The 20,663-nt window shown below is 49.6% G+C and overlaps 1 protein-coding gene across 1 annotated transcript; it reads left to right on the forward strand.

Annotated features, from left to right (window-relative positions):
* The first annotated feature begins 282 nt into the window (after nt 1-282).
* LOC116494775 (solute carrier family 22 member 4-like) lies at nt 283-20,091 on the forward strand. The gene is made up of 10 exons (XM_032196843.1): nt 283-690; nt 5,755-5,858; nt 7,142-7,296; nt 9,166-9,337; nt 10,698-10,824; nt 12,308-12,408; nt 13,372-13,586; nt 14,312-14,494; nt 15,950-16,085; nt 17,356-20,091. The coding sequence occupies exons 1-10, from the start codon at nt 298-300 to the stop codon at nt 17,429-17,431; spliced, it is 1,662 nt and encodes a 553-aa protein (XP_032052734.1). The 5' UTR covers nt 283-297; the 3' UTR covers nt 17,432-20,091.
* Nucleotides 20,092-20,663: the final 572 nt, after the last annotated feature.

The raw sequence follows: 20,663 nt of genomic DNA on the forward strand, positions 1-20,663 counted from the left end.
GGAGGGAGCTGCCGTGGGGCCGGCCTCGCTCCGGGATGGGCGGAAAGCACCGCGGGAGGCAGGGACCGGGAGAGCCCCGGCTGCGGGGCGGGCGCTCGGGGCAAGGCGCGGGGTGCGCCCCCCGGGGATGCTCCGCGGGGAGCCCGGGCACCGGCAGCGCCCTCCCGGGGCCGGGACAGCGGGTGTCCACCGGGATGCACCGCCTCTTCGGGGGCCGGGCCGTGCCGTGCCGAGCCGTGCCGGGGCGGAGCCGCGTCCCGGGGGCGCGCAGAGCCGCGGAGAGCCGCGGGGAGAAGCATGCGGGACTACGAGGAGGTGTCCGCCTTCCTGGGCGAATGGGGCCGCTTCCAGCGCCTCGTTTTCTTCCTGCTCAGCGCCAGCATCGTCCCCAACGGCTTCAATGGGATGTCGGCCGTCTTCCTAGCCGGCACCCCCGCGCACCGCTGCGCCGTGCCCCGCGGCGCCAACCTGAGCGGCGAGTGGCTGAACGCCAGCATCCCGCTGGAGCTGCGCGACGGCCGGGAGGAGCCGAGCCGCTGCCGCCGCTACCGCCTGGCCGCGCTCGCCAACTTCTCGGCGCTGGGGCTGCGGCCCGGCTCCGACGTGGAGCTGGGAGAGCTGGAGCAGGAGCCGTGCCTGGACGGCTGGGAGTACAGCCGGGACGTCTACCGCTCCACCATCGTCACCGAGGTGCGCCGCCGGGGGACCCCGGCGGAGGCGGGTGGTGGCATCACCAAAGGGCAGGGGGTCGAGGGAGAGGGTGCGGGAGGAACGGAGATGCTGCCGGGCTCGGGGGGACGGTGGACGAACCGTGCAGCCCGTCCGGGTTATCGCTGCGGAGCGTCCAGTGGAGACTCCAGCCTGGTTTGTTTGCAGAGGGCTTCCCCGTGGCGGGGAGGTGAGGGCTGGAAATAGACGGGTGGCAGCTGGCTGCGGCCCACTGACCCTCCTTGCAGCCTCACTGGGTCGCTGGTTCCCAGCCCTGCTGTGGATGGGGCCATGGACACCACTGGGCACCCCCATCAGGGCTGCTTGGGGTCTGCTGCTGGCTCCTGTGTGAGTCTGGCCCCGAGGCTGTGCCCAAGCTGCCAGTTTTAAGCCCCTACAACATCCACACAAGGCGTCGAGGGAGCATCAGCAGTGACGGTCATGGAAGCACTTGTTTGGGGTTTGAGTGCACCAGCGGGGCCGGGCTGTCTGCACGTCTGGTGGCGAGCTGTGATAAAGGAGGAAAGCACCATCCCCTAAAGCTGCGGAGCTGCTCTCGCTCTTCGACGTTATGTGACAGGGTTAAAGGGATAACGGGCTCAACCCACGCCTGCGGCACTGGGGTTTGGCAGCCGGCAGGCCCCGTGGGCCGGGCAGCGTGCCCCAGGGCAGGCAGCGTCACCCGGGGTCGCTCCAAGTGGCCTGGGAGGGGACAGGAGATCCCACGCAGCTCGAGGTCACTGCAGCCATGAGAGGGCTCTCAGGGAAACCTTGGGCTTGTGTTGGGGTTCTGCACAGCTTTGGGGAGCCGAGTGCTGCCCCGGTTGGGCTCAGTGGTGGAAGGATTAACCCCGCTGGTGCGCCCGATGGATCACGCTTGGGGTGCGCAGCGTGGGCAGGGAGCGGGTGCCTGCCCCTCGTCTGCAGCCACGGTGACTCAGCAGGGACATCGCCACCAGGAACCATCCTGCTGGCCGGGCACGGCCGTGGGGCTGTGCCAGGGGGCGTGGGGGCATGGGCAAGGGTGGGCAGACGGGGGTTCAGCTGCACTGAGGCATGCGGGAGAGGAAGATGAGCAGGGAGAGGCTCGGGGAGGGGACACCCCTCGCGTGCCCGTGGACACGTGTAGCCCATGTGTGCATCTCCCCTGCCAGCAGCTGTGCTCAGTCCCCATCCCTCGGGAAGCTCCCCCGGTCCTGGCTGTGGGCGAACTGTGGCCACGTCCCAGCTGCAGGACACGTGCTGCGGGCAGGCACGTGCAGCAGAAAGGCAGTTGGGGGCAGTGACCCCCAGCCAGCCCGTGCTGGCAGTGGGGTTTGCCACGGGACCTGGAGCGCACCCGAGGGGAAATAACACACCCAGATGGTGGAAACCAAGCGTCAGGTTCCCAGCTGTAGGCCAGATGGAAAAGGATACTTGTTTTGTTTAAAATGGCACGAACGTTGGGGAAAGATGCTGAATTCCGTTTTAAAACCAGGAAAGCGGGCAGTGATGAAACCATGAGAAGAAGCAGTTGGGTTGAACTTGTGATGATAATTTTTGTGCCCAACGTTTTTCTCGGTATTAATGAAGACGAGCCTGGACATGCCATCAGGAAAGCTCGATGGAAAAAACCATCTTCAGCTGAGGAGCAAAACCTGGTGGTTACGGGACTGGGCACTGGAGGTTGCATCTGAGTCATTCAGCTGCATCAAATCCTGTTACTGCTGCTTGAAAGGAGCAGGCTGGGAGATGCCAGCCCAGCCCTGGTGTTATCTGGGGATGTGCTGAATTCCCTGGAAAGGAGGGTCCCAAGCTCAGTCATATGGTAGGTCTAAAAGTGGAGATGATGTCAGCAAAGTGCATGTGTCCAAAACGCAGGGGAAAAAGGGACATAACGAGGTCAGGGAGCTGAAGGTGTCGGTCAGGTTGTTCCACATAAAAATGATGATTTTTTGTCTGACCAGGTGGCCGGTGTGGCTGCTGCACCAGGTCAGCACTGCTGGCACTTTCAGGGAGGCTCTGACCCAGAGCGGGGCTGCTCCTCTCTGGCCATTCCCTGGTTTCCACCATCTGTGCTTTGAAACTAATTTAAGTGTTAACATATGTATTTCTGCTATGCTGTGGGTTTTTGGCTGGAACTTAACCTAATTCTGCTCTAATTCCAGGGAGCGGTGCTCAGATCTGGCTGTCACTAGAGGCTCAGGCACAAGCAGCGGTTTTGCTCTCTGGAGCAGGGCGCTTACACGCACTTAACGCCCCGGTGCTGGGCTGTCAGCTCCCTGAGAGGTGCTCTGGGCTGTCCTGCAGCACCACAGTGCTGCGCAGTGCATGTCCCTGCTGCAGGAGCCCCACGAGTGCCCACGGCAGTGCTGCAGGCTGCTCCCTGCTCGCCTGTGCAATTCCCAGGGGAGGCAGGGGGCTGGGGCTCAGCAGGGGTGAGCAGCCTCCCCGTACAAAGCTGGCTAGGAGCTGCTGTGATGTGAAGGCATCTGAAGGATTTGTCTCTCCCCCTGAGGCTTTTTCCCAGCAGCTGAGCAGACCGACCAACCGGTCAGGTCACAAAACTCATCGACCTGCAGCATCCCTGCTGGCCACGCCGGCAGGGTTCACCCTTCTGGAAGCCAGGAGCTTGGGAACAGGGGTCTCGGGGATGTGATGGCCAAAAAGGGATCCAGCAGCATTCTCGAGCAGCTCTAATTCCTGGTGGTAAAAGGAACTTGCACAGACGCTTACACGTACTTTGTTCTGCAGCGTGCGTAGGCAGAGATATTAAAGAATTACTTATTTGCTGGTTAATGAATAATTCCTCCAGCAGGGAGTTTGGGCGCCGTGGCTACAGGTAGCTCAGCCTCTGTGTGCTGGGCACGGGCTGGGGTGGGCACTGTCCCTCTGGAGGAGCTGAAATAAGTTAAATGGCACTTTTTTTTCCCCAGGAAGCCAGTGCTGCTTGCAGGGACTGGGGTGGTGATGGGGCTGCAGAGGCATGAGCCGCAGGGGTGGGATGGGTCGTGTGTGAAGGAGGACGAGGTGAACTTCACCTATTTTCGTATAAGGGGCACTTTTTTGCTCAGCAGCTTCAGCTGTTCCTGGGTTCAGATGGATTTCATTGTGTTTGTGTGTTTTCTGGTCAGGTACAGCGAGTTCCTACAGACAGAAAGCCCACCCCACCAGCCGGCTGCTGCACACCCCTACCACATCCTGCAAATTTTAAGGGCTCCTCCTGGTATCTTTAATTTTTTTCTCTCTGTGTGCCATGGGACAAGGTAGGCAGCTGGGAAGCGCAGGAAGCAATGCAGTTCCATGGGCAAATTATGAGTTAGCTGGTTTTAGGCTGTAGCCAAAGTGCTTTTTAGAAGGCTTTTTGGAAATGCCAACCCCGCACCTGGCAGAGCAGAAGCAGGCACGGGTTGCTGCCCTGAGCAGGGCGTGCAGCGGTGCCGTAATTAAACAGCAGCAAATGTTAATCATGGAGGCTTTGCTTCCAGCCTGTGGGGCTGAGTGCGTGTCAGGAAGCCTCCTCGTTTCCCAGAGCAGCTCGTTGGTGTCCAAGCAGAGCCTGCGGACAGCATGGGTCGGAGTTGGGGACCACCGGGGACAATGGCCCGACCTCCCCTGCTGGTTGGAGTGAGCAGAAATCGGATTTTAATACCCTGAGTGATGTTTTGTACGGGCTGCGACCTGTCTGCCACCTCGTTATTCACCAGCTTCTCCGAGGCTGGGTGTACAAAGCGCTACAAGTCCGGACATGGCAATTTGGGAACCTGCCGCCCTGTTCCCTTTCCTCAGTTTTTCTAGGAACATCCAGGGCTTGATTTGCACCTCTGCCTTTATTTATTTATTATTTTTTTTAATCTCCATTTCTTCTGACAAGTGAAACAGATCCTGTGTATGTTTTCCAAGTCCAGCATCCCTGGAAGCATCCAAGCCCCGCTGGCCCACGCCCTCCCTCCTATCTTATCAAATACAATTAAGATAAACAGAGATAACCACCCGGGCCTGGCCCACACCTACCCACCTATTCCTCCCAGCAGGGACGAGATGGTTTCCATTTGAAATAAATCAGATTTAAGCAACTGAGGTGCATTTCAGCCCCATGCCACAGGACTCCTGCATTGCAGATGATGCGCTGGGTGTTTTCAGAAGTAGGAACAGGCTGTGGTTTGAAATGCCAACCCGCTGGTTGTTTTGTTTCACTTTGGCAGGACAGGGAGTGCCATCAGACAGCGCTGGGATCTCTCTCCAAATCCCAACTCGCTCCTTTTGGCCGGGTGCCTCTGTGCTGGGGGCAGCCTCAGCCCCCTGCTGCTGCTCAGCCCCTGCACCCCGCAGGCAGAGGCTGCGTCCCGGTAAAGGCGATGTCCCCGCTTCCTGATAGCAAGGCTAATTATTAAAATAATGCTGTACTTTGAGCTGAGCCTGATTAGCCTACCTTCATGGTACAATTATCTAAGCTGCGACCGACCTGTTTGAAGCGTGTCCAGCAGCACCCCGGCGGGTGTGCCCTGACCGGGGGATCGCTCCCCGGGACGTGAGCAAGCCCTGGCAGATGCGTGCTCAGTTCTCCCTCGGGTGCACCGAGGCTCCTTGTGCTGATTTCATTTTTTTTTAAGCCTTACGTGGGGTGACGGGAGGCGCCGGGTGGAAGTTTCCACGCTGGCTCCTGTCCCAGGCCTCCGGTCCCAGCCACGAGGACGAGCGGCGAGCACGGAGCCGCCCATGAGGATGCCAGGGGGAGGAGGGATTTAAAAGAGTAAATCTTTGTGGGATGGAGAAAAGAGAATATGGTTTCACTCTGAACACTCTTGCGTACGTTCTGTCAAACCCATAAACCAGAGAAATGCAGCAGTTTGTGCAGCAGGGAGGCCAGGCAAGCTGTCCCCAGGAGCACCCCAGCTTGGGGTGCAGGATGGGTGCGCATCAGCTGCAGGGACCTCACGGCCCCAGCCACTGGAAGGGATGGGGAGAGGACGGGGGGAATTTGGCCACAATATGGGGAAATCGGCACCCTCCCGGGCAGTGCCCCGCTATTCAGGGCAGATCTGATCGTGGCCCCTTCTCTTGCAGTGGAACCTGGTGTGTGAGGACGACTGGAAAGTGCCGCTGACGACGTCCCTGTTCTTCGTGGGTGTCCTCATCGGCTCCTTCATCTCGGGGCAGCTCTCGGACAGGTAACACCACCGCTGCCAGCTTCGCTGAGGAGCAGAGCAGGGCAAAACCCTGGGAACAGGCTTTTTCTTTAAAAATCCCAACCTTCACCCTCAACAGACGTGGAACTGCTGCCATTTGTACGTGTCAGGAAGCCAACGGCTGGTCTCTGCACCGAGTGCATGTGGCAGCCTTGCAGTTTGATGAGCTGGTCCCAAGCTCGTTCCTTTGTCCACCCCTTCTGGTAGCTATAAATATCTCGTTTACTGTCACACATTAACTGGGAGTCTGTTGTTGGAGCTGTAAGGCAAAAGTTGTCCTTTGAGTGGGAGCTCCAACGTGTCTTGTTGGATGAGATGGTTCGCTGGAAACGAAATGTGCCCACGAGGAAAATAAAAGGATAACCTGTAAATGAATAGCAACGATGCGATGCCATCTAACCACGTAGATGTAAAATGCCAAGAAAAATACAGCAGGCGTTTGACAATTATCTCAGCAGCAATCAAGTTTTGGCCTTACAGGTGTCCAGTGCCAAACGCCCATTCCTCCTGCGTGTCCCCATCCCTGCTGCAGCCCCATGGCCATCCCTGCCCGGTGCTGCTGCGGTTGGGGAGGAACATCTCAGCAGGGGAGGGTCAAAACTCAACGTGAGACTTAATCCCAAAGCCATGAGTATTAAATTCCATGTGATCCAAATTTAATCTCCTGCCCCTGGTGCAAAAGTCGGGCCGCGTTACTGTTTGAGAGGAGACGAGATTATCACTAAATCCCTCTGGTGCCCCTTGGGAACATCTGATAAAACGTGCGCACCCGAGCAGCTGGCGAGCCAGCGGGCCCTTCTAGCGTTAGCTGCTTGTGGAGCTTTTTGGAAAGGTTTTGTCAATAAGCGGGTGTGTTCTGAGCCCAAGTGGGGTGAAACCAGCTGATAGAGCTCGATAACACGTCCAAACTGCAGTGGTGTTACGCCGTACAGATGCCAGCAGCCTAAGTGCCATCATTTCCTAGCTTTGGTCTGCACGGCTTGTGATCTCAGAGCTTTTCTCACCTATATACTGTCATCTGGGCTCCTGAGTTCCTGTCTAGTGACAGCCTGAACTTTCTGCTCTTAATTTCCTTTATTAATTTATTTCCTGGGTCTTGGGAATTCTATTTTTCGGTTCTTGTAGAAATAATGCATAAAAGGCATAAAAATTTAACTGATCTTCAGCTAAGCTGTGTCACCTGCAGCTGGATATTTATGCTCTCTTTTGCGTAGCCCTGCTCCACGAATGAGTTCAGTAATCATCTCCTTTGTCCTTGGCACCAGGTTTGGCAGGAAGAGCATCCTCTTCTCCACCATGGCCGTGCAGACAGGCTTCAGCTTCCTGCAGATCTTCTCCACCAGCTGGGAGATGTTCACGGTGCTCTTCCTCATAGTGGGGATGGGGCAGATCTCCAACTACGTGGTGGCCTTCATACTGGGTATGGATAAGCCTTTATTAGATTAAATGCTTGCTTAATGTACTGTTGTTTTTTTCCTCTGAACATGCAGCAGTTAATTAGAGACAGCTCTAAATCCTCACTGGTAAAATTCCTAATTTAGGCCAGCATGTGTTTTTTTTTTCTCTTGGATACTTTAAGGAATCTCTTCAAATAGTTAGAGCTTGTGCTTTTTGCAGGTTTAGAGAAAAACAGGAATGCAGGAAACATCAACACAAACCTTAAGTTCTGTGCGTTTTGGAGGAAAGGTTCGAGGCAGGCTGAGGGCTGTTATCAGCGGGAGCAGGGCTGAGCCAGAAGCGACTTTTGGGTTCCTCCCTGGCCACCCCCACTTTGCAGAGGGCTCTGGGCAGCCAGCCCTCGGGGCAAAGCAGTTTCCATGCACAGCGTGAGGAGTTAGCTCTCTAATTGCAGTTAGTCATCAGCTGTCTTCAGTGCAGAGAGAGGCATGCCCCTGCTGCTCCTCCAGCCTAGCCAGCAGCTCCCAAAAATCAGCACATGGCAAGGGTGCTGGGTGGGGGAATGCACCCACAGGAGGAAGAGAGGCTCCTGTAGGAATCCCATCCAGCGGGTGGGCTCCTGCTCTGGGGTTGCTCCCTTTCCCTGTGCCCTGGAGGCACTGCCTGGTGCTGTCTGGTGTTGGTGGACGCTGTGTCTCCAGCTCGGGGGGAGCAGTGGCACCAGCACGTGTAAATCCCCGCTGTGCTGCAGCCCTGGCACTCCCCAGCACCAGCTGGGTTTGGGGTTTTTGTTTGTGCCAGTGACTGGTTTCCCACGGGTTTCTCCTTTCGGTTCCCATCCCAGCTCTCAATATCCGAATGCTGGAAGCCCGCTGTCAGCCTGTGTCACCTCCCCATGCACAGCTCAGTGCCTGCTACAGATTCCACATACAAACCAGCTTTTTCTGCCAGTTTTTCCTCAGTTGTAGTTGTTTTTATTCTGTGTTCAAGTCCTGAGACTGTAAAACAACAGAGAGATTTGTGAAGGCGTGCTGCTGTCAGCCCAGGGTTGCTATTGCCAAGAGAATAAGGGAAGAGGAGAGACAGAAGAGAAATAGAGATGAAAGATATTATCTCATACTGGCTCATAATGCCACAAATCCTGCATCTTAACACACTGCTCAACAGGTATAAAACAATGATGCAAGGCTCAGACGTCTCCCCAGATGCCCCTAAGCAAGAGCCATCTGCGGAGGAAGACAGCACAGTTTATTTTTTAACACACCCTTCCTGACCCTAAGAGTCCTTGTTTTCATCTTGTCGTGATTTTTTTCAGTTACCCCAAGCTTCTGAAATGGAAACTTGTAGCTATTAAATAGCTTTTTGGTTTGGTTGGTTAGTTTTTAAGTCTCTGGTATTTTTTTTCCAATCGCTCTCAATATTAAGGGTTTTAACCTTTAATTAAGGGGTTTTAAATCCCAAACTAGAGAAAGGGGGCAAAGCCTATTTCTCCTCCAAGCACGTCGGGAAGGCTCCTGGCAGTCTGCCGGCTGCTGGCCCAGGCCTGCCCTCACCTGTGTCGGGCAGCACATTAATCACAGCAAGCAGAAGCTGCTCCATCCCCTGGGAGCCCCCGACAATCCCTGGCATTTTTAGTTACTGGGCAGGTCTGAACGCTGAAAATCGGGAGGAACTCCCCCCATGCTAATAGCTCTGTCATGACCATCACCTTTTGGACCATTACTCCTTGGCAGTGTCAATTAAAGTGTTATATAAGATAAATTTTATCTCTTTATATTTAAATCCTTTTCTAACGTTGTTTAGCTTTATTTTATAAATGCAGTAAAGTATTTAGTCGTGACTGCGAAGAAAGAGTTAAAAATGCTAATCCAACCTCCCTTGTTTTAAACAGGCACAGAAATTCTTGGCAAATCAGTTCGTATTATATTCTCTACGTTAGGAGTTTGCATATTTTTTGCAATTGGCTACATGTTGCTGCCACTGTTTGCTTACTTCATCAGAGACTGGCGGATGCTGCTGCTGGCGCTCACCGTCCCGGGGCTGTTCTGCGTCCCGCTCTGGTGGTGAGTGCAACGCGCCCGACGCTCTCCCCTTGTGCCCAGTTCTCTCCAGGGCCCAGTGTTTTATTTTGCTTTGTGTTTTGTTTTTGTTTTGCCTGTGTTCAGCCCAGCTATCTGCCCGCTGATCTTTCCTGATGCTCACCATGTGCCTGGGGGCACTTTTGCCACCAGCTCTCCGGAGCAGTTGGGGAACTTCGTTTGGCCCCTAACTCTGGACACTGTTAACCACCTCCTAGCTGTGGTAGTCCTGGATGATTCAGTCTGACCTTTCTTCCCTGCTTTTTTCTTTAAGCCATGTTTAATGAGGATTCAGCTGCTGATGGGTACTAAAATCTGAGTGGAAGGCTGGCAGGAGACTGCACTAAATGTCATCAGGCAGAGGTGTGCGCTCCCAGGCTTTGCTTTGGCTGCCAAAGCAAGTGTGTCTGCAGCCCTGCTGGCACTGAAAGCCAAGAAGAGAGCTCACACTGAAACCCAGCAGTGGTGGGGACCTTGTGAGGTCCCTCATAAACGCTCAGCTCCTTTGAGCCATCCCATGCTCTTGTCTCGGTGGCTGAGCCCATGTTTTCTCTGCTCTCCCTGCTGCTCTCCCTGCTGCCACCTCAGCTGTAGGTGCGCCCTCACTTGCCCATGGGTGCTCTGCCCCGGGAGGCTGAAAAAACAGATAAGGAAAAGTTAATGCTGTTCTCAGCCTGACAGGCACCCTGAAATTATTGCTGGCTAAAGGGAGCGAGGAAGCATTTGTTAAGGTCACAGGATTTAGTTAAGGAAAGGTGAGATTTTCTGTCCCGTGGTCAGTGTTAATTCACTCAACGCATGTTTGGAAGTGATTAGAAAATGCCATCAGCTCTGCATGGGGACAGTGCCTCTGTCCTGTGCCTAGGAGAGCCTGCATTAGAGTTGTGGTAAAATCGTGAGGTTTGTATATAGATTCCTGTGACACAGAGCCTTTAAATATATCTGTGCATTTAAAGCATTTCCACGCTGTATGCAGTTTCCTAAGAATAATTTTGCTTAACAATGGTTAAGCTACCCCCGTATTTTCTGTCTGTCCAGTAACATCAGTCTTTTCACTTATTCTTTAAAAAATAATAATAAAAAAAAAAAAGCAGGCCCCCTAGGAGAAGGGCCCAAGCATCTCCTTCAGCAGGAGGATAAGCGCATCCCATGTGCTTGAGCTCTCCCCCTGGTCCCAGTGGGACACGTTCAGGAATTACATTGCCTGCATGCTTCTGCGCTGACCGTGTTCAACTGCAAGTAATTTGTGAGATGAGAGCGCAGTTCAAAAAAACTGTACATGTGGCTTTAATAATGCTTTACTTTTGTGAAAACGTTGAGTCATTTGTTCTGAAACTTATTGCAGGATCATTCCTGAATCCCCTCGGTGGCTGATCTCCCAGGGAAGATATAAAGAGGCAGAAGCTATTATCCGCAAGGCTGCAAAAATAAATGGCATTCCAGCCCCGGCTGTGATTTTCGACACCGCGGAGGTATGTTTCACGTGCCCTGTCACTTTACCTCGTCAGCAGCTTTCCCCTTTGGCCAGTTGACTTGTTGTGAAATGCCAGGGCAGGAATGGCTTCCAGCAGCAGCTCATAGGGGCTGGCGCTGGCTGTTGGCGTGAGGTAAGTGTTGGGTTAGCAAAGTCGAGATGAGAAGCCAGAGGGCTTACTTATTTGTTTGCTTTTTACAGTAAAGCTCTGTTCCGCAGCAGTGGTTGGTTGTGGTTTTCAGAGCAAGGGTGACCCAGCTTGCTTCACCCTTCGGGCACGGAGGAGACCCGAGGAGGACGCGTTCAGCCCCGTCCCAGCACGGTGTCAGCGGTTTGCACTTTAACAGGGGCTCTTCACGGGGGCTGCACGGGGGCACCAAGTCCAGGTCCACGTGTGCCGGGGCCCCACGGTGACCCACAGGATGCTCCAGTCACACAGAGCACCGAATGCCTCAAGTGCCCTTGAAACATGACTGGAGAGAAGGCCTCGGATCAGCTAAAATTATTCTGCAGGCAGATTTTTTTCTTGCATTTCATACTTATTGGTTAAGAGGAGGAAGCCTAGCACCGAGCAGGCTCACAGCTGCGGCAGCACAGCTGGGTTTCGTGCTCACCTCCCCCCCAGCAGCTCGTCCTCCCCCAGAGCTCCTGCTGAAGAGGCACGGGCACGGCTCCTGCACAGAGAAATCCGCAACGCCGTGGGTCTGTGTGTCAGATCCGACCTTCCTGCATCTTATCAGCACCTGCGTTTTCTGTCTGCTGATACAGAAGAGAGCAAAGCACCGCACACCCCTTTGGGGTATCTGCAGGAGAGAAATGCTGCACCCTTGCTGGCAGCATCGGTTCATCGAGCGTCCTGCTCAAATTTTGGCTGGGCTGAAGATCTCTGCTCCAAGCATCTGCTGTGCTGTAAATTCTCGCACACGTTCCAGCTATGGGAACTCTGGAAGCACTTTCCTTCACAGCCAGAGCTCAGTTGTCCTTCATTTTGGATCTGACTCTTTCAGGCCCCAGGGGGTGGGTCTGCTGTCGATCACTCACGTGTTTTTGAGACCAGGCAGCAAAAGTGGGCGATAACTTGCATTTATCTCACACCATTTGCGAAAGTTGAACGGAAGAGATCTGAGTGCAGCGCACAGAAAAATGCCTCCAGTCATGAGGCTGCTCCTGGAAGGACTGTGCCAGATCCTTAAGGAAGTGTTCGTGCATCTCTCTTGTCAGTAATGCTCCTTGTTCAGTAGTCAGCACGGTGCACAGGTCCCGGTGCTCCCGTTTAACAAAACCTGGAAGGTGCCGCGGAGTACAGCTGGGTGCAGAGACGAGTGCTACCTGAGGACTGCACCCCGCTGCAGAGCTTGGGCTGCCTGGTGGGGCCCTGGGATAGCCGTAACCTCGTAACTGCCCCGACGTGTGGGTGTGCAAAGGTTGTTGTGCTCTGAGGTGTGGGAATTTTTTTGGTTTTGTCTTCCTTTTTCCTTCAGATGCAGGATTCGAAGCCTCAGCAGCAGCAGAAGGCTATCCTTCTGGACCTATTTCGAACCCGAAACATTGCAACTATTACTATTATGTCATTACTTTTGTGGTAAGGAAATGTGTATTCCTAAAGTACCCAGGCAATAGAACGATTTCTGATTTGAGGGCACATGCCACAGGTTTAGATGAGTTTCAGCCTCGGAGCCTACCCACACGTGGTCCTTGGCTGGTTCGTGCCCCTCAGCGGCCCTCGCACCCACACTGCATTAATACATACAGGTGTGGGGATGGTAGCCTCAATTCAGATGGGAAATAATTAAGAAAATATATGTAGCAACTTGTGATTTTTTTTTGCTTTTGTTTTAAGAAGCTCCTGTCTCCATAATCTCTCTTTGAAGAGAAATGTCTCAAAGCAGAGGCAGAACCAGAGCCAGACCCATGGCCAGCATTTTCGTTGTGTTTCTGTGCAGTGCCTCTCTCATTGGGATCCTGGTCCCTGCCTGGGCAACCACAAGGAATGACGACCAAATAGTGCCATGTAGCCAAACTGCGGCCCTTTTCTGTACATATTTCCCCCAGCAGAAAGGAACTGGCTAGCACGCCTGGCGTGCCCTAGCAAGGCACTCTTGAGATTTGAATCCTGGAGGTCCAGCTCTGTTGAGAAGAGTCCAGTGAGACGTAACCAAAGTGCCGAGGGTGGGAGAGCCTGTCCCTGGAGTTTGCTGCGAGTAGGAACGTAGCTGGCGTGGGAAGCTTCCCAGACTTGTTTCGAGGTGCCATTAATGAGCCCGTTGCAGTGAAAAGCCTTTGTGACTGACTTCCACAAAGCCTAGTGCTTGGTTCAGGATATGGAGGAAGGAGAGAAATCAGAGGGCTCCGCACGCTGCTGTGGATATGAGCACTGCAAGGGATGGCAGAATTAGAAAGTTGGGGTTGCCACTGAGGTTTTTAAGCCACGATGTCCATGGCAATGTTTTGCAACATCCCAGTTTTGTAACAACCTCTGAGGCAGCACCGGAGGTGTTCAGAGAATGGTGTTTCTGGAATAATTTGTTCTTCTTGCTTTTCTCAGGTTTTTCACGTCAGTTGGTTACTTTGGCCTCTCCCTTAACACTCCAAACCTGCATGGCAATGTCTACATCAACTGCTTCCTCCTGGCGGTTGTTGAAGTCCCATCCTACGTGATCGCCTGGCTTCTCCTCCGCTACCTGCCTCGGCGCTACTCAATAGCTGGCACCTTGTTTTTAGGGGGTGGCGTCGTCCTCTTCATCCAGCTTGTTCCTACAGGTACGAGATCTGATACAACACGTAATTAAATGCAACGTTATGGTATTTTATGCTGCTGTCTAATGGGTCTGTGGAATTACTGAAAGCTGCGATCAAATCTGGAATCTGAGGTCAAATTTATGCTGATCACTCATGGCTGTGATTTTTCTTTTCTTTTATATATATATATATATATATATATATGCATATGCTGAGTCACACATGGCTCTTGCTTATTGTGTCAGATTACTGAGCTTTTTATAGTCCAGGGGAACCAGCTTGTAAAGTGAGAGCCAGAAGTGCACCGTGATTTATCTGGTTATGTGTAAAGGCCAAAAACACCCTGCAAGCCTCCCAGAACTCACTGTGTGCAAATCTGCATAGAATTTTGGAAAACCAGGGTGGATTTAAGATTGTGCTTTGCTACTGTGTAATCCAGAATTTTGTTCCATTTCAAGAACATCCTTTTACTGAGTGAAATATAAAATCTGAAAAGTAAAAAACCTGCTTGTGCCTTCTACAGCGTGCTCAGCAGGAAGACCACAGCCAAGCGATCTGGGGATGGGGCTAATGTGCTGTGGAAATAAAAACAAACAAAAGAAAAACAACACAACTTCTAGATGAAGGAAACAAAAAAAAAAAAGAAAAAAAAAAAAACAGAGATGGGGCTCTGAAAAGTTAAAGAAATACAAGTAATAAGCAAAGAGTCTTGTTTATTTATCTTGGTTTAATGTTTTCTCCTCCAGATTACAGTGCCCTGTCTGTTGGCCTGGTGATGCTTGGAAAATTTGGCATCACCTCTGCGTTTTCAATGCTTTACGTCTACAATGTGGAGCTCTACCCAACGCTGGTCAGAAACATGGCAGTCGGAGCTACATCCACGGCTTCCAGGCTGGGCAGCATCATTGCTCCTTACTTCGTTTACCTGGGTGAGACATCGTGCATTTCTTGCCTTGAGCTACCCAACTGCCCAGAAAAGTTATTATCTGAGCTTCTGAGGCGCAGGTTCAGCTGTTAGCCCCTTCATTTGTTGTCTTTTAAGTCCCTTCTCTCCCTTTGGGTTTCACGTTGTACACTATAGAAGTGAAGCAGAGCCCTTTGGGTTTCACAAAAGAAAAAGACATTGTTCGTGTCTTGTAAGCGGGTCTGTAAGCAGAAGTATTAATTACCTCTAGGCTTTTTTTTGGTTTTGGGCACTCATTACCATCTGAGTGCTGCACAAATATGGAATGACTGTGATGTTCCTTAGGGTCTTCAGTCTCTGTTGCAGCATAGGTAGCAGGAATGGGTAGATGTAGACCGGATGAAGTTTTTACTGTTTTTGTTTTCTCTTCAGTTTCCATAGGCTCAGTCTTTAAAAAATCTTGTTCCAGTTATCAGAACAGTTTCTGATTGCTTTCAGAATAAACTTGTGAGCTGCTGATGTCTGCTATGGCTAACTTAGGACTTGCAGTTCATCCAGTTTATGACCACAGAAGGAGATCAAATCACAAACTCTGGCTGTATATGTGAAATACCCAGGGGTCTTCATTTTACTCTTAATTTATTCCACACATTCTAAAGCATGCTGCTGTATCCCAAGTGAAAAATAGAGCTGTCAGGTTCAGTTTGGTACTTTCTCCACCTTAAGTACTTTAATTCCTAGCTAATCCCTTCACTGAAAGACCTTTTAATTTCTGTGCTATTGTGATCTGAAAGTCTCACATCCTGCCTGAGCACGTGTGCACTGGCTGCAGGCTGCTGGTAGGGGCCGCTGCTTTCTCATCCAAAACCAGAAACTGAACAGACCAAGGCCAGAGCCTCTTGTGTCACTGCAGGCTGATTCCTTCTCCACTTCCAGAAAGGAGGGTACTTAACAATCACATACACACACACACATTTAATGGTCCATTAGTCTGAAATTGGCCTGTCCAGCTGCCATTAGTCAGTTCCCACCCTTTGCAGGGCACCAGCGGGATGCTCAGTCCTGGACAGCTGAGTGCTCAGTTGCTTATGAGCACTTTCGTCTCTCACATTGAATTATTTCACTGAGGACTTGGTTCCAGATGGCAACCCAGTACTGAAGACTTGCTTCTTTCAGCAGTGATCCCAGCAGAGCTGCTACCTTGCAAAGATGTTGGCTATCCCAACTGAAAATGTGCAAAAAGCTATCGGCTGCTACAGAAACGTGGGTGTAGCATGGGACGGTGATAGGTGGTGATCACGACTGAGCATACATTATAGTTTTAAATCAAAAAGTCTCCATCTTTTCTGGCAGATACTGCATGTAACCCAGTTTGGATTGACCTTTGACGTTTTATAAATATTTCAGCTAATTTTTCCAAATTAATTCTGCATTGCAGTGATGTCTGGAATATAAACTAATGTTACCTGTGCTCTGCCAGGTGCCTACGACAGAGTCCTACCGTATATCCTCATGGGAAGCCTGACTGTGCTGATAGGGATCCTTACCCTGTTCCTCCCAGAGAGCTACGGAAATTCTCTGCCTGAGAGCTTTGAGCAAATGCTGAAGGTGAAATGGTAAGTCGGCTTTCATTTATCCCATACTTCACAGGAATTGAGGGTTTCTTTGTACATAGTCCCTTTTCACAATCAGCAAACATTTCATCAGCTCCATTGCAAAAACATCAAAACATTCAAAGCGCCCTTTAGATTTGTTGTTAATTTTACGGACTTTGACATTGTACAGTTCCCCCAGAGTCTCTGAACCTGAGGGCTGACGTGCTTGTTTTGCACAAACACATGCAAACCAAGGCTGACCTTCACGTTGCTTTGGGGCTGCTGCTTCATGCCTCCCAATGCTTTCCATCCTTTTATATCAAGCGTTTTTTGTTGAATTTTTTTTTTCCCTTTCAGGAGTAAGTTACTTAGCAACACGGATATAAGTCTCTCTCCTTAACTCTGCATTTAAATTAGCCATTTAGTAGGACAATTTACAAAACACTTTTCTCTTTCAGTATAAATTTGTTAGGTGCTACTCTAAATTAAGCACAGGCTTTTGATATTCTAGCCTCTTTTCCTTGCGAGGTTAGAGACACACCAGGACAGCTCTTTCTCCTGGTTGTTTGTTTGGCTGGTTTAGCTGTAAACAACAACAGTTCTTCTGCCCCACCAGATTCTATTTAGGGCACTCTGAGCAAATATGCCCCCTGAAATCTGTGTCACACATTATAGTGCAAGTGCAGTGGAGACAGTGTTTGCTAGCTGCTGTTGTGGGCAGGAAAACTCATGTAGAGGGAAACTGAATTAGCTGAAATGCAAATGCATAAATACTGTCCGCCTTAGTGAGAGTGTGTATTGTGAATGGAATTTGCCCGTAACCAAAAAAAAAATAAAAATAATCTTGAATTGCCTGTATCTAATCTGGGGTCAGTAATGGAGCTGTCATTATGCTTTCAGAATAAGAAGAATTCTCAGGCCAGGTTCCTTGATAAGGGCACGCTGCTATTTATGACAATTAGGGACTTCTCAAATATCTGACCCATAGCTTTTTAGCTCTGCAGTTGATGAATTGTAGCTGGAAGTCCTGGAGACCAACCACATTCCCTTTGGAGACTGCCTGTATAAACAGAAGGAAGTAACTGAATTACAGTCACTGAATTAAATTCAAGTTCTAAATGTTGTCTGCTGCATTGCTTCTTCCATGCAGAAGGGCATACTTCAGAGAGGAAACATTGTTTTTTTCCAGCGTTTATATCAATACCATAACCTGGTTATTTTAGCAGTGCTGATTAGGAGGGGTAAGTGTCTAAAATATTCTCTAGCTTCTCAGTCTCGCACTTGCTTTCAGTTTCAGAAATGGGCAACAAACCACTGGAGCTAGGAATTCCAAGAAGAGTCCTAAAATTTTGGTAACACCAATGTGAAGATGGATGCCTGCTCTCATCGGGGCTGAAAGAACAAGATGCATTTCCTGCTAGAGGAAAACAAAACCCGCCAGTCAGTGCTGCCACACCATAGTTATTATCCCCTGTGCTGCTGTAGCCAAATACCCAGTTTACTGAACAGATGCTGTCTGCTCCATAGGACTCTTAGTCTGTGATTGTGTCCTGATTCCCGGAGTGTGCCAGCAGGTCCAGTCCCTGCTGAAAAACAGAGGTCTGCGTGTACTACGCGTGACTCGAGCAGCAGGAATACAGCTATGACTACTCGGTCATGTACTCAATGAAAGCTGCTAAAAGGAAAAAAGAAGGTAGCAAATGTAATGCTGGTGGTTTCTCTTGCTGTGTGCACTGACTGGATGAAGGGGAGCTGGGTGTCTGTCACCGAACATCTCAGCACACGTATCTAAAGGAAAGACCCCAGCCTCATTTGAAACCTGTAACCAAAGCCTGATAGTCTCGGTGGAATCCAAGTTTAGCTGTAGCAAAGCACATGTAGACATCACTGAAATAACATTTTTGTTTAAAAAACATAATATAAATAACATTAGTGTTTAAAAAACAGTAACATTTTTTAAACGAGACAGAGTAGCTTTTGATGTGTGTTTCCCACTTTTGATCCACTTATCCCTGTAAGAGTTGATGTTTTTTTTTGTAAAGCCTAAGCCTGCTGAAATCACTGGGCTTCATGAATGTTCTGTGTAAGGACCCCAGCTTGCTGACCTACTTCTGATGGGCCGTGCCCACTTTCAAATGAAACACAGACTACAGCAAGTAAATGATCCTATTCAAATATGCTCTGCAGTGTTAGCTTTGGGGGTTTTCATGGTATATTGACACAAGCAGCTTTTTGAATCTTTTTGTGTTTTTCTTCAAAGCTTTTAATTTCTCCTTTGAATACACACTACATTGTGCTTTACCTTCAGAGAAAGCTCATCTCAGTTTTTAAAGCCTCTGCAAAAACCTTTGTACCATTTTCAAATTTAAAGGGGATTGATGCTTACAAAAATCTGATGTTCTGCACAGGAGTTGTTTACCTGCAGCTAGCAAGAACTCAGAAGAGCTGATTTGGGACCATAGATATATTTTTTTCAAAACAAAGAATGCCAACAAAGCCAGTATTTTATTTTTCAAATCCTACACGTTATATATGCATTTTTTTAAAGTACAGCAAAGCTAGGTGAGATGAAAAGTCACATGTAGTAGAGCTCAGATTTGTGTTACTACTGTTTTATGAACACTACATAGTTTGCAAAAAGTCTTTTTTATTGGTTGTGCATGGACGTGTTGGCCACATAAAGTCTGTCAGCCTAGCCAGACTACCTAGGACAGGTAGGCTGATTTTTATCATTTATAAATAACTACCAGCCATGATTCACATTCTGTAAGGGCCAAGAAAAGCAGCATCTCATCTCTTAATGTGAGAATTCATGGCAATTTGTCTTGTGCTGGCATTTGGCACAGAAGTGAGGACCTCCCTGTAAGTTCGAGCACATATATAAAGCTTTGTAACATTTAAATGCAAGGAACTTGTGCAATCATTTCAAGCTGCTCTTTGGGATGTGGAAATTCTACTGCCTTTAATATTAATGTTCTGAAGTCATGTTTTTGCCACAAATGTAATGTGGCATAAGGCTAATGACCCCAGATGTTCTCATCCCTTCTCAAACTGGAATTTCTCTAATAACAACAGTATTTAATCTTGTCTTATTACAAAGTTGATCTCTAGAATAGCTGTTTAGACATAAATAGATTTCTGAACAAAACCTTTATATCAGCTTTGAGGACTTAGTTAAATATAGGTGGCTGTGTTTTTATGAAGATTTTTATATTAAGTTCATACTTATTTTATGTGATTGTAGGCCTAGGTATTTCTAAAGGTAAATATTTTTATATTCTTAAACTTTGTAGTATCTTAAAACCTAATTTTAATTTTTTAAATAAGAAAAAGGATTGTGATTTTTTGAAATACCTTGTTTAAATCAGTTTTATTTTTCCTGTTTATACCATTCATCCAAAGCTAGTGTCACAGTTTAGTATTGGCAGATTTAAAAAAAAAAAAATCCTATGTGAGTGGAATGTACCTCTGACAAGAATGTGATGTTGTTATAAGGACTTAATGTGTCAGAGCACAGTCAAAACGAGAAAAGGAGATTGCTTCAGCTGACGTAGTTGCTGAATTTTTAATTGTACAGCTGAAGAAAACAGCATTGGTTTAGTAGCTGTTGGCAGGAAATAAATGTGTTGCTGGTGAGCAATTTAAGACTTTCACTGCAATCTTCAGCGAGTTTTCTGTGTCAGACACTCAGTGGGGCTCATGATGAGACCTGCATGCTCACGTGCAGTTGGCAGATGTATGTACAGCTCTGACTCGGAGATGGGAGGGAAGCACGACTGGATCTCTCCCACTGATTGCACTGTGCCTAAGCTCTCTCCTCTGTCACATTTACCTGTTTCTGTCTGTGTAACCTCTTATCTTCAGTAAGATCTGACGTGGGCTTATTGGATCTGTTAAAGCATGTGTACAAATGTAGTAGTTGTTGCTTGGTAACTGCTGTCTTTATTGTAATAAAAATGTGCACTGGCATTGTGTAACCTACTTTCTCTGTGGTTTGTCATGGAAGAATAAAGTCTTCTAAATGTAACACTTGCCGAGCTGTTTAAAGAAGTAATTTATAATGTATTTAGCATGGATAAGGTATGAAAACAAAGCCCATAAATAAGCTCTTCCCCAGAAGATGACTGTTAGTACAGTTTCTCTGGCTTTGAGATGGCTCAATCCTGGCTTCCTACAAAAAGCCATGAAAGCAGAATGCTTTCAGGCTGTGTTGACAGGACCCAAAGCTAGGCCTTAGTGAGGAAACTTTAGCGGTTCTGTTTGGTACATGCCACCAAGATGGGCCTGGGCCAGGCTTCTCATGGAGACCTATAAAAGCAGCTCCCTGCGAGGAACCTAACCTCCATCATGCCAACATTTCGGCTCGCCCCAAACAAGCAGGCCCAGCTGCCAGGTACAGACCAGAGGTCAAGCACAGTGCAAGAAGGTGGCCTCTGTGCAAGGAGCTCGGAAGCATTACAAACTGACCGCAGCCCCCATTCCCCTGGGCTGCTCAAGGGGAAGAGGTAGCAGGTGGACAGGGGGAAGGTGCTTTTAGTTTGCTTTTAGTTCTCACTGCTCTGTTAGCAATAGGCAATAAATGACGCTACTCTCCCTGCG

This window comes from Aythya fuligula, chromosome 14, assembly GCF_009819795.1.
Source record: "Aythya fuligula isolate bAytFul2 chromosome 14, bAytFul2.pri, whole genome shotgun sequence".
NCBI lineage: Eukaryota > Metazoa > Chordata > Aves > Anseriformes > Anatidae > Aythya > Aythya fuligula.